The sequence below is a fragment of the Schistocerca americana genome, chromosome 8 (genome assembly GCF_021461395.2).
Source record: "Schistocerca americana isolate TAMUIC-IGC-003095 chromosome 8, iqSchAmer2.1, whole genome shotgun sequence".
In the NCBI taxonomy this organism is placed as follows: Eukaryota; Metazoa; Arthropoda; class Insecta; order Orthoptera; family Acrididae; genus Schistocerca; species Schistocerca americana.
The window spans coordinates 228,359,197-228,375,860 of NC_060126.1; the positions used below are offsets into that span (position 1 = coordinate 228,359,197).

The 16,664-nt window shown below is 42.2% G+C and overlaps 1 protein-coding gene across 8 annotated transcripts in view; it reads left to right on the plus strand.

Annotated features, from left to right (window-relative positions):
* The window catches only part of LOC124544690 (apoptosis-inducing factor 3), an 85,491-nt gene that overhangs the window by 15,895 nt on the left and 52,932 nt on the right, over positions 1–16,664 (plus strand). For all 8 annotated transcript variants that reach the window (XM_047123326.1, XM_047123325.1, XM_047123327.1 and 5 more), the window contains 2 exons: positions 7,824–8,000; positions 11,215–11,381. In XM_047123326.1, the coding sequence (XP_046979282.1) occupies positions 7,824–8,000; positions 11,215–11,381 (344 nt within the window). The remainder of the gene's footprint in view (positions 1–7,823; positions 8,001–11,214; positions 11,382–16,664) is intronic.

The following is a 16,664-nucleotide window of genomic DNA, read 5'->3' on the forward strand; positions in this document are numbered from 1 at the left end:
ATGTTTTATTTCTTTTATGACATAATGTAACATCTCGTAATATTTTAGACGTACAAACATATAGGCTTCCTGTGTCGTCGTAGCTGCGCAAGCGTGGTGACACCTGTTATCTGGCGCTCTCTGGCAGCTGCTTAAACGAATCTATTTCTAACAGATTGTGAGAAAAATATTGCAAATGTTGGTTTGAAAAGCGTTACTTTCAAAGTAAATTTCCTTTTACGCAAGATGAACTATGTGGGAGAATGTATGATGAATTTCTTAAATCGCAGAGCATATGACTCTCATTTAAGTCAACTCTTGGAGGATGACCATTAGAATTTTGAGCCCAGATGATCAGACATTTATGTCGTTATTAAAAATTTTACTGGCACATTTGTGTGATGTACACTAAAGTGTAACACATGCAAAAAAGATCAGCAGTGTATGTGAAAGCTTAGATTCTCTTGAAGCTTATTAATCTTATCATCATCATCATCATCATCATTTAAGAGTGATTATGCCTTTCAGTGTTCAGTCTGGAGCATAGCCCCCCCCTTATAAAATTCCTCCATGATCCCCTACTCAGTGCTAACATTGGTGCCTCTTCTGATGTTAGACCTACTACTTCAAAATCATTCTTAACCGAATCCAGGTACCTTCTCCTTGGTCTGCCCCGACTCCTCCTACCCTCTACTGCTGAACCCATGAGTCTCTTGGGTAACCTTGCGTCTCCCATGCGTGTAACATGATCCCACCATCTAAGCCTGTTCGTCCTGACTGCTACATCTATAGAGTTCATTCCCAGTTTTTCTTTGATTTCCTCATTGTGGACACCCTCCTGCCATTGTTCCCATCTACTAGTACCTGCAATCATCCTAGCTACTTTCATATCCGTAACCTCAACCTTGTTGATAAGGTAACCTGAATCCACCCAGCTTTCGCTCCCATACAACAAAGTTGGTCGAAAGATTGAATGGTGCACAGATAACTTAGTCTTGGTACTGACTTCCTTCTTGCAGAAGAGAGTAAATCGTAGCTGAGCGCTCACTGCATTAGCTTTGCTACACCTCGCTTCCAGTTCTTTCACTATGTTGCCATCCTGTGAGAATATGCATCGTAAGTACTTGAAACCGTCCACCTGTTCTAACTTTGTTCCTCCTATTTGGCACTCAATCCGTTTATATTTCTTTCCCACTGACATTACTTTCGTTTTGGAGATGCTAATCTTCATACCATACTCCTTACATTTCTGACCTAGCTCTGAAATATTACTTTGTAAACTTTCAATCGAATCTGCCATCACAACTAAGTCATCCGCATATGCAAGACTGCTTATTTTTTGTTCACATATCTTAATCTCACCCAGCCAGTCTATTGTTTTCAACATATGATCCATAAATAATATGAACAACAGTGGAGACAGGTTGCAGCCTTGTCTTACCCCTGAAACTGCTCTGAACCATGAACTCAATTTACCGTCAACTCTAACTGCTGCCTGACTATCCATGTAAAGACCTTTAATTGCTTGCAAAAGTTTGCCTCCTATTCCATAATCTCGTAGAACAGACAATAACTTCCTCCTAGGAACACAGTCATGTGCCTTTTCTAGATCTATAAAGCATAGATACAATTCCCTGTTCCACTCGTAACACTTCTCCATTATTGGCCGTAAGCTAAAGATCTGGTCCTGACAACCTGTAAGAGGCCTAAACCCACACTGATATTCATCCAATTGGTCCTCAACTAATACTCGCACTTTCCTTGCAACAATACCTGAGAAGATTTTACCCACAACGGTGATTAGAGATACCTCTGTAGTCATTACAATCTTTTCTGTTTCCATGTTTAAAGATTGGTGTGATTACTGCTTTTGTCCAGTCTGATGGAACCTGTCCCGACTCCCAGGCCAATTCCGTTATCCTGTGTAGCCATTTAAGACCTGACATTCCACTGTATTTGATGAGTTCCGACTTAATTTCATCCACCCCAGCTGCTTTATTGCACTGCAATCTATTGACCATTTTCTCCACTTCCTCAAATGTGATCCTATTTCCATCATCATTCCTATCCCATTCTACCTCGAAATCTGAAACATTACTGATCGTATTTTCACCTACATTGAGCAACTCTCAAAATATTCCCTCCATCTGCCCAAGGCATCCACAGGATTCACCAGCAGTTTTCCTGACTTGTCCAAAATACTTGTCATTTCCTTCTTACCTCCCTTTCGAAGACTGCTAATTACACTCCAGGATGGTTTTCAAGCAGCTTGACCCATAGTCTCCAACTTGTTTCCAAAGTCTTCCCAAGATTTCTTCTTGGATGCTGCAATTAATCTTAGAGACCAAAATTATGTGAAAGCTTTGCTTTTCTTGTAGAAACACTTTGTATATTAATGTAAACCATTAACTTTTTCTATTTGTGTGGTCGTGCGAGATCACATGACATAAGCTATGACTGGATTACAAAAGTGCATCCTAATCTCGATTTCAATAATTCGGAAAATAACCACATGGGAACTCGAATTTATACTTTCGTAATATGAAAATATGCAGCATGCTTGTTGCTGCACATCAAAGGTCTTTCCAAAATGTTCTTTTTTCCACCTAAGTTTCATCTTGTAAAGTACTGGGAAATACTATGCCGGTGTATAAAACCATAGCTATTCAAGGGACTGATTACTTTTACAGTTCTGAGTAAAAGTATACTGTCACTTAACATGGAAAAAATGTGTTTTCACCCGGGAGAAAGTGTATTTTTAACCAAGAAATCCAGGAAAATCTGGGAATTTTTTTCCTTGTCTGCGTATACACCCTGCCCTTATATCCCCCCCCCCCCTCCTACACACTAGAATTTTTCAAAAAACATGTAAAAACGTTTTTGAAAACCCAGAAAGAAGCTAGAAAACCGCAAGGTCTTGACTCGGCCACTGGATTCCGAGGAAAATAAAAAAACTGCACAGTAACGAACAAACCAGCAATGTCTTTCTGTGCCTGAATCGTCAGAACTGTAATACAATAAAAATAGCAAGCACACTTCAGTCTCTCATCCCTACACCTGAAGCTACATTTTGTTTGCATTTTGCTTATAAGTAGACATAGGATATGGAAAGGAATCAATTTGGTTATGATCAGCTACAACATTATGACTACCAACCTACTATTGATATAAACCCTTCCAGGCAATAGCATCATCATCTGGTGAGGAATGACTGCTATTCAGACACCACATGGTGCATGTAGTATCAGGGAGCATGCTATTCATGTGTAGAATGAGGAAGGCAAGCGATCTATCTGAGTTCGACCAAGGGCAGATTGTGATGGTCTGGAGGCTCAGCATGAACATTTCAGAAACTTCACAACTTGTCAGGTGTTAGAGGAGTGCTGTGGTGAGTGTCTTCAACACGTGGCAAAACCAAGGTGGAAGCATGTTTAGATGTTGTGGGGTTGGGCAGTCAACCCTTTTTACAGATGTCTGACGTTGTAAGCTAGGTAGACTGATAAAACAGGACAGGTGGCAAACTATGGCTGAACACCAGACTTTAATGCTGGGCAGAGTACAATTGTGTCTGACCACACAGTGCAGCAAACATTCCTAACGATGGGCCTCCGCAGCTGACGACCCATGCATGTGCCAAAGTTAATACCATGACATCGGCAACTATGACTGCAATGGGCATGTGACCATCGGCACCAAATTTTGGCCCGTGGCGGAGCATTGCATGATCTGATGAATCCCAATACCTGCTCCATCTTGCTGATGGGAGAGTGCAAATCCATCATTTTCTAGGGGAACAGCTCCTTGACACGTGTACTGCTTTATGCAGGCAAGCTGGTGGCAACTCCATTATGCTCTGTGAAACATTTGTGTGGGCATCCATGGGTCCACTGGAGCTCGTGCAAGGCACCATGATGACCAAGGAGTATCATACACTGGTTGCAAACCACGTACAGTCTTCATGTTTCCCGATGTCAGTGGCATTTTTTAAGAAGATAATGTGCCATGTCACAAGGCTAGGAGTGTGGTGGAGTGGTTGGAGGAACACAGTAGTGAGTTTCAATTGACGTACTGACCCCCAACTCTCCAGATCTGATTTTGATTGAACACATGCGGGATGTGATTGAATGGGGCATGAGAGCTCATCGTCCCCCTTCCCGGAATTTACTAGAATTAGGTGACTTTTGTGTGTAGATGTGTCCTAACTCCCTCTAGCAGCTTACAAAGGCCTCATACCTTCCTTGTCATGTCGCATTGCCACTGTTATCTGTGCCAAAGATGGACATACTGGCAATTAGGTAGGTGGTCATAATGTTCTGGCTGATCAGTGTATATCTAGACCAAACAAAAAAAATCTGAGAAACACCTTTCAGTGTTACTGTTTTGCAGCAATTAAAAAGAAAAATACAGCATATCAGTAGGATGAAATAGAAAACAAAGCACAAAAAACATTTACTGTTCTACTTAAATACCACAAATAAGAAACAGTTTAATGTCTGTTGGCACACCCAATGGCACACAAGCAAAAGTGGGGAAAAAAATCCCGTAAGGATAAACAATATGACATACGTACTCGTATATATGGTGTGATCATTGTGAAAGTTTAACTAGCATGATGTTAAGGAATAGATAAGTTTGTTTTGAGGTAAGTAAGTAAGATAAAACAGACCGAAAAATGCTGTATTTATAGTTGGGGAAACTAACACAAGTTGTAATTAGTCTGCTGGAAGATGATTTCGATGATCTCCCTATTGTCTGGAAGAGAATGGAAGGTGAAGAGAACACCTGTGTGGCCCTCTTGTGCGTCAGTTCTCCATCATTACATCAGGGATGGGTGCACCGAAGCTTAGCTGCAGCATCACATCTCTTGGTCATTTGTAGCAGGTTCGATTGGGAACTGTGTCGTGTCTTAGTCCCATTCCATTATTGCTCATCAACACGGCACACATGCAAACAACAAAGTGGCTTTGCGTACATACGCGTGACAATAATGAGAATGTGTGCAGTGCAGTAATGCTCCTACTTTCTCTGCCACTACCCTTGTACGTGTTGCAAGGCTGAAAAGCAAAAGAAGGGAGAATAGAGTACTTCGACTTCTTGCGGCAATGAAAGTCTTCATGGCTGCTAGCACTAAAGTGCGCATCATTTATTACGGCGGCCTAGTTTAGGTTTGTTCTGCGCATCTGACATCACAAAACACAGTCAGCCAATGAACAGAGAACGACGTTGTCAGAGCTCGACTGCAGTGCAGTCATAAATAAAGTAATTGAACAAAAGCAATGTCTTGATAGCAGACTTTCTTTTATAGAAAGTTTGGAAAAAACATTCTTTATTCCAATTGCTTCATATTCTATTAATTAATTAAACCAAACAAGCAATAAGCCTCCTAATTCAGGCGATAGCAAGGAAAGGTGTTTGTATCATTCTCACTAACGGCTTTTTCGCATTAAAGAACAGCGGTAATTGTTTATTTCCTGTTGTACTTCGACGAAACGTGAGTAATTCATAATCATACCAACAGTGTTTGTCGGTATTTTGCATGATATTTTAAAGTCCTCCAGGTGGTATATTGAACGACGAGCTGTGTTAGCGTAATGGTTACAGTGTATGGCTGCTAAGCAAAAGGTTCAGAGTTCAAACCTTGATCAGTGCTTAATATTTTCTTTATTTAAAAACAATATCGAAGTGTCTTACTTCATGAATTTTATTTGTTTGAATGTAATTTTTTGAAATTTCTAGTGGCAACTAAAATCGACCATATGGAAAGTATACGCTATGGACTTTTACCTCTGCAAACTCTTCAAAATTTCGTGCATTGGTTTACTACATCTAATGCTGCACAATAACTACATTGAACATCGAAACAAAATTAAGTCATTTATGGGGGGGAAGGTATCAGTCAAAAAGATGTGTAAAAATCAAATTTTTGGGCCAAATAGTTTTTGTGAAATCAAATGATAGTGTGTCAAAGCAGTCGAAACACCATGTGTCTGCCCAGGCGAGCAGTGTAATGATGGCAAAATCGCGCACGTCGCGGAATGCGGGGAGCATGTCTCTGTAGCAGTGAAAGGGTTAATGCGGTCGTGGTGGCTTTACTTCATAAACTGCGCGCTCCCTCCTAAACGTAAGTTTGCGAACTATACTATGGCGCTGCTTCTCTTGGCGCGTACAACTGGCAACACAGCAATCTCCCGCATCTGGGTGGGCATGCGCGAACCACCAAGAAAAAGAATTGAACTATAATCGTTCATTAGGCTAACACAAACAGATTAATGTTCAGAAAAACTTAACAGTTCTTTTATTTTGTGGCTTCCACACAGCCTTATTGCCGACTTAAAATGTGCTCCATTGTACTGTTGTTGACCTCCTTGCCATCTTATTCTGCCTCTTCTTCCAGTGTATAATATTTGTGGACATTTTGAAATATTGTCTTTCATAAATTCTCCCATTTTGTTAATTTTCTGGAGTTGGGATGCATGGGTGCCTAATTTCAACAGTCTCATAAGAACCTATGTAATTTTGTAATCTTGTGCTTAGTCTTCTTGAATTGTGTGTGTACACTGACCAAAATGAAGTCTCCATTCCTATACACACAGTCTGATGTACCAACTTTTCATACTGTACCTTCCTGGCAGTGGCCCTCTTCACTAGCATCGGTGACACCAGTAACCAATTGCTGAACATTCTCTATGGGATCGGTACTGATAGTTTCCAAGAACTAAGTGGATAGAGATTTTCTAGCACTTGATATACTGTCAAGTGTTAAACTTGCAGAACTCCCCCTAACTGTGCGTCTTTGCTGACTAATTCACAAATCTGTATGTGATGCATTTCACCTCATGTATGAAATAAAAATAACTGGTGCACCCAGAGTCATGGTGACTGATGGAGAAGTGTGTTGGTAAAATTGATGAGTAGGTTGAGAGTATGAAATACTAGTAGAGGGAGACACATAATGAGATACATTGTTTTAAACGTCATGATGGACATACACAAATTCTGAATTCTTTTCTGTTCATATTCAATTTCTTTAAAACACTAAGAGATTTGGTGCACTTTATGAGACAACCTGTACAATTCTACTGTGAAGTCTCTCTGGTTAGTGAGGGCTTATATTTAATGCCGCACAGTGCACAAATTACTTATTTCATTGACTTGCCACACTTTTGTTGAAAAGGCCCAAGGTGTTTTCAGAGACATAGAAATTGAGTGCACGAGTGACATACTCATTACATGTATGTATCAAAAATAATACAATCATTCATACAAACGAATGTACTGCAACACCAGTGCTAAACTTGAATTTTGTTGATGCTGGTTTGGTAGCATTGTTAGGGCTGAAGTAAAATGTGAAATCTAACAGTTATGTGACTGTTTGGACTGTTTGGGCTGTTCTGGCAGGTATAATGAGTGTATGGCAATTTACACAGTGTAATCCAGTAGCAGAACAGAAAACATTTGTTTATTATTTCAACAATAAGTAAGGGTTGTCAGTGTAGTTATGCATTCATAAGTTTAGCTGAGGACTGATGTTTTGTCAAAGCAGTGTACTCTGTTCAAATAATACTTCGTTCAAGAGAATTAAACTAGCCCTTTAAATCCAGGAGTGAAAGTGTTTGTGGAATATGTGAAGTTGGCCAACAATTTCCTGATGTATATTTTTTAATGTGTTTGTGTTAGTGTAAACATATACATTTTGGCTAAAGCATCTTACATTTTTATTAAGATATCTTTTGTAGACCACTGTCTTCTTTTACACTTTACTGTTGGGAAGTTAATCTTTCATGTAATGGTATCTCTGCTGCCCTATCATAATTTGCTATGCAACTCTGTTAATCTTTTTTCAGGTGACATTGAAGAGTTTCCTGGTTTGGATAGTGTTCCATGCTTTAGTGTGAGAGTAACATCAGATGGTGGTGTTGCTATTAAAGGAAAACGAAGTGATCTGAAATCTGGAAAGCGAGTGAAGCCAATGCAGACTCGTGATCCAGTAAACCAAGATACTTTTGTCATTGTTGGAGCAGGTAATAGCTATAATAATTACTGTTGTTGATGGAATACCAAATATAAATGAGATTAGTATCAAGTATATCTTTCTGTAACATGAGTTTTCAATAAATACACCAATTGAGGTGGTGCCACAGTTAGCACACTGGACTTGCATTCAGGACGATGATGTTTCAAACCAATGTTCAGCCACCCTGATTTAGGTTTTCCGTGATTTCCATAAATCGCTTCAGGCAAATCTCGGGATGGTTTCTGTGAAAGGGCACAGCCGATTTCCTTCCCTAATCCGATGGGACTGATGACCTCACTATTTGATCCCCCTCCCCCAAATCAACCAACCAGCCATTAAGTACAAAACTTAATTTTGCTTGTGGAAAGGATGATGAACTAAACGGAAGTAAGCTGCCTATCTGATGAATTCAGTGCAGTTATTTACTGGAGTTAAAAAAGTAAACAGACGGGTGGTGATCAAAGCAATGAGAGAAAAATAAAAATAGGTGCTGTGCTGATGGTGTTAGATTTCTGCTACATTGGAAAAGTAGCTTTTGATCATAGAATATGCCCAAATTACACTGAAGATTTTTCAGACCATGTAGAAGAATGTAACTTCAAACAATGGAAAATCCAGGATAGAATATATCAATATTATGAAAAGGATAGTTGCTAATCACCATGTAGTGGACACACACACACACACACACACACACACACACACACACACACACACACACACACCACAACCACAGGCTCTGATAAACGATAAATGCAAGTAATAATTGTAAGTGCTTGAGAAAGAGACAGAGAAAGAGCTTAAAATCTGAGATTAATTAAGGGATTTTACTCCAATTAGAGTGGAAATTTATACAGATAGTGTACATTATGAGAATGAGCAAGATGAGAAGGCAGTTTTATTTTTATGTCTCTTTTGCAGTAATTGAGAGCTTTTACTACAGTCAGAGTGCAGATTCATAATTTATATCAGAATTACCCATACGCCATACCAAAGGACAAAGACCCCCTCCCTGGCTTTTAGGGAAGGGAAGGAAAAAAATATAGTTAGATGTTTTTCTGTCAAGAAAATTGTTTAGAAGTTGATATTATGCAGGTTTTTAACAGCGTCAGAACTGGAACTTATGGGTACTTACAAGTTGCCATTTGTATTCCATAATATTAAAAATACGCCATACCCCCCAGGTCTAGCTCCCTCCGCATCCCCACTATGGGCAAAGTTCAACAAATGACAGGATTATTCTTTCAGGTTTTGCGTCTTTATGTTACTGCTTTTTGTATTACAAACATAGATTACTTGCATTGTACCACTCCTGTTGAACATTGCGAAAATGTCACTCTGGGCCAGGAAAGCTAATTTATTTTAAGACTGACCCGGCCCAACTTGACATCTTTATGTATTCTACCAGTGGTGTTACGAAAAAGTGTGATAACGTAAGGCTTCTACTTATCTCTCATCTCAGTATCTTTTGCTCAGGCAGATGTACCAAAGAATAGCCGTTTGAAGCTGGAAAGATGACTGTTTACTTTACTGGTAGTGAACTGCAACAGAATCTCCTTTCTCTTTTTTTAGCAACCCAACAAAATAAAGATCATATATCCATCACTCTTCTGTAAATCCAGTACTGGTAAAACAGTTACCTGTGAAGTTACATATGTGATCTGTGTAATATATAAATTCAGGGAGTTCCAACAAAACATCTGACTGTTCATTCTTCTTCACCTTGAAACACATCTGTTCATTGTTGTTCTCATCAAGTAGCATTTTTTGTTCCTCGCTTTCAATGATCTGCTATATCTTACCCAACATACAAACACTGGAAAATATATCCTGGCACAGCATATCAAATCTCTTTGATATTTGTACTTAAAAATTTTCAGTAAGTTCAAAAAGAAAGTAATTCCATCTTATGCATTCAGCTAATGCTGTGTTACTGACACATCATATGTCAGTTAACAGCTGCATGTTTCAAATTTTAGATAAGTAATTTAATAATATCTCTTAAATGAAAAATTGTGAAACCTGTGTGCTGTGAAATTTGTCTGATGAGTGATGGTACAACTGATTTGTTATTAAAAAGTGACAGTCTCAGCCTTACCATTTGTGCATTCACTGTAAGTGTGAAAAGTGTATATTATGAATAAAAAATTATATACAGGACAGCACATGTTTGTGTTACAGATGTGGTGGAAATTTGATCGAAATTTTGAAGATGTAAGACTATCTTTCATTGAAAAGTTCCCACATTCACAGCCATCATGCAGGCAAACATCTACAAATTAAATCAAAGGTTCGAGGTGACAGGTTCTGTAGCTGGCTTAGCACACAGTGGCCACCAAAGAAAATCTGCAGCTCTTTGCACAGGCACTTGTTTAGCCATGCAAGAAATTTGCTTGAACAGCACCTAAGGAACTAGAATATTCTGACAGAAGTTGAAGTAGAATGTTAAAAACATTACAGCTGAAGCCTTTATAAGCCTTTATTAGTGCACACAGTAGTAAATCAAATTTAAAATTAAATGAAAGAGCAGTTGCATATATTTGTCTTCTGAAAACCTGCAATTGTTATTGAGGAGTAGTTAATGGTGACGGAGTTAAGGCTTTTGCTGATGTATGGGGCAAAATAGTAATAGGTCCTTACTTTTTCAGTGGGACCATGAATGCAGAGAAGTTATTGAATCAAGCAATACCACTGTACAAAAAGCTGTATGAAACCCCCTCATTTGCCAGCAAGACAGTATTCCACTGCACTACGGATTCTGTATCTCTGCATGTTTGGGTGACAGTTTTCAGGAGTGGATGGAAAAGCGGGATAATATTGATTGATTTGCTAGGTAACATAGTACTGTGACCAGTGACACTTGACAGAAAGTTGAGTAAGCTGAAATAAAAAGTTAGTCTGTGTGAGGAACAGGCAGTAACGATAGATATGAGAATACGTTAGATATGAGAATATCTTAATCTTCAGACAATAAGACTTGTAACTGTTTTCTGTGTGTGTGTGTGTGTGAGAGAGAGAGAGAGAGAGAGAGAGAGAGAGAGAGAGAGAGAGAGAGAGAGAGAGGGAGGGAGGTTACACTCCTGAAGTAACTAAAATAATCCTACCATCCGTCATTTTGGAAAAATTCTAAATAATATACAACTATGTAACATAAGTAATTAACATAAAAATTTCTCAAAATACTCAGAAGAGCTGTAGCGATTTTTCTTTTTATGTTCTAGGTGCAGCTGGTATGTCTTGTGCTGAGACATTAAGGCAGGAGGGTTTCAGGGGCCGGCTGGTTCTTATAACAGCTGAGAGGTATCCACCTTATGACCGCATCAGGCTTAGTAAAATGTTGGATGCAACCATTGATAAGTTGGCAACGAGGCAAGATAGTTTTTATCAGGTATATGGTTTATATTGTAATGTTTTGTGACCTGTAAGTCACAAAAATCTAGTTCCTTCTTAGATTACTCCTGAAAGTTACCACAGCGTGATCTGAGGTGCCTTGTCACAGTCCGCGTGGCTCCCCCTGTCGGAAGTTCGAGTCCCCCCTCGGACATGGATGCGTGTGTTGTCCTTAGTGTAAGTTAGTTTGAGTTAGATTAAATAGTGCGTAAGCTTTGGGACTGATGACCTCGGCAGTTTGGTCCCGTAAGACCTGACCACAAATTTCCAAATTTGAAAGTTACCAAATATTTTTTTTTAAAACTGATGTTTTGTTGAAGTTCATTTTCAGAAGTTTGCCAGTATGCTGTGGCTAATGAAATTGAGCATTGCTGAGGATTGTGAATTTAAAATAAGACATATGTGGCAACTGCCTGAGGCAGGCTGCCGTGTGGAAGAATTATATCCTTATAGCAGGCATGAATTCCACAAACCATTGTCTGTAATTTCTGAGCCAGCTGGAGTGGCTGTGCAGTTCTAGGTGCTACAGTCTGGAGCCGAGCGACCACTATGGTCGCAGGTTCGAATCCTGCCTCGGGCATGGATGTGTGTGATGTCCTTAGGTTAGTTAAGTTTAATTAGTTCTAAGTTCTAGGCGACTGATGACCTCAGAAGTTAAGTCGCATAGTGCTCAGAGGCATTTGATTTTGTAATTTCTGATGCTGAGTTTTCACAGAAGGATGCTGTCAACAGGGACAATTTTGAAATGCATGATGAATGGCAACCTTGACTAAAAATGTATTAAATCCACAACAGTATTCTATAAAGAAACACTATCATGCTATATTATTTACCTGTAGCCCTCCTCCATTCTCTTATATAAAATAACTTAAAACACCTTATTACTTTACAAAGGAGTTAAGTTAAATATTTGACTTTAAGCTTGTAAGCAGGAAAAAGTTCAAATGATATGTGAAATTATGCTGAAAGTTCGTTGGAAGCCACTAAGCGCTCTCATTATGAAACACTGAATGAATATAGTATGAATAATTGGTGTTACATTTTAAGAGAGAGAGAGAGTTTTTTTACACATCTCAATGTTTATGACATCGTGTCTTCTGAACTGCAAATTGTTCAGTGATACAATTTTGCAGGTACATTCAGCAATATACTGTCTGCAAACTGTGTTGCAAATAGCGAAGTTTTCTTGCATCCCAATTCTGTAGTCATGCCAATGTACAAGGCTGAACAGTGTTTACATATTAGGTGGCATGACATATGTCGTTTTGCATGTGCCTTATGTCATACCAGCTATTATGTAAACATTATTCAGCCTTCTACCACCAAATTATCAATTAGGATAAACGGGCATAGGCAGAGGGTATATACTGGCAAATCTCAATATTCTGCTGCAGAGCATGCTCTATAACATGGCATTCGTGACTTCGGCACCTGTTTCGCTACACGCGCTATCTAAATTCTTCCCCCAGACACCAGTTTCTCAGAACTCCCCAGGTGGGAACTATCACAACAACATGTCCTTGGTTCTCACCACCAATCTGGCCTTAATTTATGTTAATTTCTTCCGTCTCAGCTTTTCTTCACTGTAACTACTGTTTGCTTCACTTTGTTTTAGTTTTCTACGTCTTTGATTGTCTTTCCTGTCAATTTTTCACCACCCCCTTCCACCTATGTTACGTACAAGGCACTTAGCTTCCCAGTTTTATTAACTTGTGCACGTTGTTTCGTAGGAATCTCTGGCTTGCATATTACCCTGCCTCCCATCTTTAAACTCTCAGGTTTTCAAATCTCATCCGATGCAGTCCCCAACAATCAGTCTTTCCTTCTCATCCCATGCGGTAAGTCTCTCCTGAGTTGTGGGTGACTTTCCAAAATCTACTCCTTTTTCTATATCTCTCCTGTCCTTTTCCTTCACCCGTCTTCCTTCCCCTTCAGTCCTTCTGCCTGAAGGAGCCACTGGCTCGGAAAGCTTGCCAATCACAACAGTCTTTTATGTGTGTGTTCTGCCACAGCTTGGCGAATAGATTTTTTATCTATCCAATTAAGTAATTTCGCAATGGTTTGAAATTTATATGTAAACTTGGTTGAAAGTTGGTAAGTGCTCTTGTTTCCAAATACTCGATGAATAAAGTCTGGTTATTTGCATGCCACTAGTTATGCTGCTGCAAGACAAACGTACAGTGTTAAACTTTTAACATCAGATTATTATTCTTAATGAGTGGATTATGACAGCATTTTAAATTAGGTCAACAAGTACATGCAATACAGAAAATCAAATTTTTGTTGCTCTTGGGTTCACACTGAAATTATGTGACAAGTAAGGCATACTATGTGTGCGATTAAATTATCACATTGGTGTACACATCAGTTAGCCTAATTTGTTTTTAAGGACTGAAGACTTTGTAAAGAAATTTTCATTCATACCTTTCATACTCAAGTATGAATGTATCACAGTAAACTTTTAGATAAACTTTCTAGCTTATATAATATGTGCACTGACCCAATTTATGTCACATTTCCAGTTATGAAGGCTACAGTGCGTTTTAATTTTAAAATTGAATACTTGCAACAGAATTGACAAATAACGTTTTAAACATTTGATCTTGTTTTGAGTGCTCTGATGATAGCAATTTTAATTCTGGAATAGTTCGTGCAGCCTGCTTTACAATGAATTTAACTTAACTTTTTAAGTGCACTTGTTTAATATTCTTTTAGCTCAAACATTGATAATCAAGAAGTAGAATGCCTTTAAAGACAAACTATTATTATTATTATTATTATTATTATTGTCATCATCATCATCATCATCATCATCATCATCTCCCCAGGAGACTCACCACTCTCTTTGTGAGTTTATGCTTGGCTACCACCAAGCCCCAGCCTTTGCAGCACTTCTTACCTTATTGTGCCTGCTGCATTTCTGTCCTCCTGCTATTCTTTTTCCCCCTCCCTTCTGAAGTTTTGTTATCCTGGTATCGGAACAGTCCTTGGTCTGTTTTTTCCTTCTTTCTTCATTTTTCACCTCATCCCTTTCCTCAGCTTTGGTGTTTGATCTCTCTCTCTCGCCGCGCGCTCTCTCGCCCCGCGCTCTCTCTCTCGCCCGCGCGCTCCTCTCTCTCTCGCCCGCGCGCTCTCTCTCTCTCTCGCCCGCGCGCTCTCTCTCTCTCTCTCTCTCTCGCCCCGCGCGCTCTCTCTCTCTCTCTCTCTCTCTCTCTCTCTCTCTCTCGCCCGCGCGCGCTCTCTCTCTCTCTCTCTCGCCCGCGCGCTCTCTCTCTCTCTCTCGCCCACGCGCGCTCTCTCTCTCTCTCTCTCGCCCGCGCGCGCTCTCTCTCACTCTCTCGCGCCCGCGCGCGCTCTCTCTCTCTCTCCTCGCCCGCGCTCTCTCTCTCTCTCTCTCTCCCTCCTCTCTCCACTCTCTCTCGCTCTCTCTCTCTCGCCCGCGCGCGCTCTCTCGCTCTCGCCGCCGCGCGCGCTCTCTCTCGTCTCGCCCGCGGCGCGCTCTCTCTCTCTCTCGCCCGCGCTCGCGCGCTCTCTCTCTCTCTCTCTCTCTCGCCCGCGCGCTCTCTCTGTCTCTCTCTCGCCCGCGCGCTCTCTCTCTCTCTCTCTCTCGCCCGCGGCTCTCTCTCTCTCTCTCTCTCGGCCCCGCTCTCTCTCTCTCTCTCTCTCTCCTCTCTCTCTCTCTCTCGCCCGCGCCGCTCTCTCTCTCTCTCTCTCTCTCTCTCTCTCTCTCTCTCGCCCGCGCGCTCTCTCTCTCTCTCTCGCCCGCGCGCTCTCTCTCTCTCTCTCGCCCGCTCGCTCTCTCTCTCTCTCTCGCCCGCGCGCTCTCTCTCGCCCCGCGCGCTCTCTCTCTCTCTCTCGCCCCAGCGCTCTCATCTCTCTCTCTCTCTCTCTCTCTCGCCCCGCGCTCTCTCTCTCTCTCTCTCTCTCTCGCCCGCGCTCTCTCTCTCTCTCTCTCTCTCTCTCTCGCCCGCGCTCTCTCTCTCTCTCTCTCTCTCTCTCTCGCCCGCGCTCTCTCTCTCTCTCTCTCTCTCTCTCTCTCTCTCTCGCCCCGCGCGGCTCTCTCTCTCTCTCTCTCTCTCGCCGCCCGCGCTATCTCTCTCTCTCTCTCTCTCTCTCTCTCTCTCTCTCTCTCTCTCTCTCTCTCTCTCTCGCCGCCGCGCGCGCTCTCTCTCTCTCGCCCGCGCGCTCTCTCTCTCTCTCTCTCTCTCTCTCTCTCTCTCGCCCGCGCGCTCTCTCTCTCTCTCTCTCTCTCTCTCTCGCCCGCCGCGCGCTCTCTCTCTCTCTCTCTCTCTCTCTCTCTCTCTCTCTCTCTCGCCCGCGCGCATTCTCTCTCTCTCGCCCGCGCGCATTCTCTCTCTCTCTCTCTCTCTCTCTCTCTCTCTCTCTCTCTCTCGCCCCGCGCGCGCTCTCTCTCTCTCTCTCTCTCTCTCTCTCTCTCTCTCTCTCTCTCTCTCTCTCGCCCCGCGCGCGCGCTCTCTCTCTCTCTCTCTCTCTCTCTCTCTCTCGCCCGCGCGCGCGCGCTCTCTCTCTCTCTCTCGCCCGCGCGCGCTCTCTCTCTCTCTCTCTCTCTCTCTCTCTCTCTCTCTCGCCCGCGCGCGCGCGCTCTCTCTCTCTCTCTCTCTCTCTCGCCCGCGCGCGCGCGCTCTCTCTCTCTCTCTCGCCCGCGCGCGCTCTCTCTCTCTCTCTCTCTCTCTCTCTCTCTCTCTCTCGCGCCCGCGCGCGCTCTCTCTCTCTCTCTCTCTCTCTCTCGCCCGCGCGCGCTCTCTCTCTCTCTCTCTCTCGCCCGCGCGCGCTCTCTCTCTCTCTCTCTCTCTCTCTCTCTCTCTCCTCTCTCTCTCTCTCTCTCTCTCGCCTGCGCGCGCTCTCTCTCTCTCTCTCTCTCTCGCCCGCGCGCTCTCTCTCTCTCTCTCTCTCGCTCTCTCTCTCTCTCTCTCGCTCTCTCTCTCTCTCTCGCCCGCGCGCTCTCTCTCTCTCTCTCGCCCGCGCTCCTGAAGGCCAGTCCACGCATTTGACGTGTAACAGGTGACTAGGTAATGCTTAATTCCCAGCCATGGGTTGACAGTAGGGTTTGTACATACCTCTGGTACAGGCCAGGCCCAGGGAAGGGTGATTGCCTGACTGTTACCTTCGCAGTTGCCAATTGGTCCCTCTGATCGTAGTTCGGGAAGTGTGACCTAAGATGTGAACACTCACCGAAGTTGGGTGAGCCATTACCTGTGAGGGGTCTCCCAATCGGAAGGAGTGCACCATCGGAGAAGCTGGCAATTGTGGGGATTTTTGC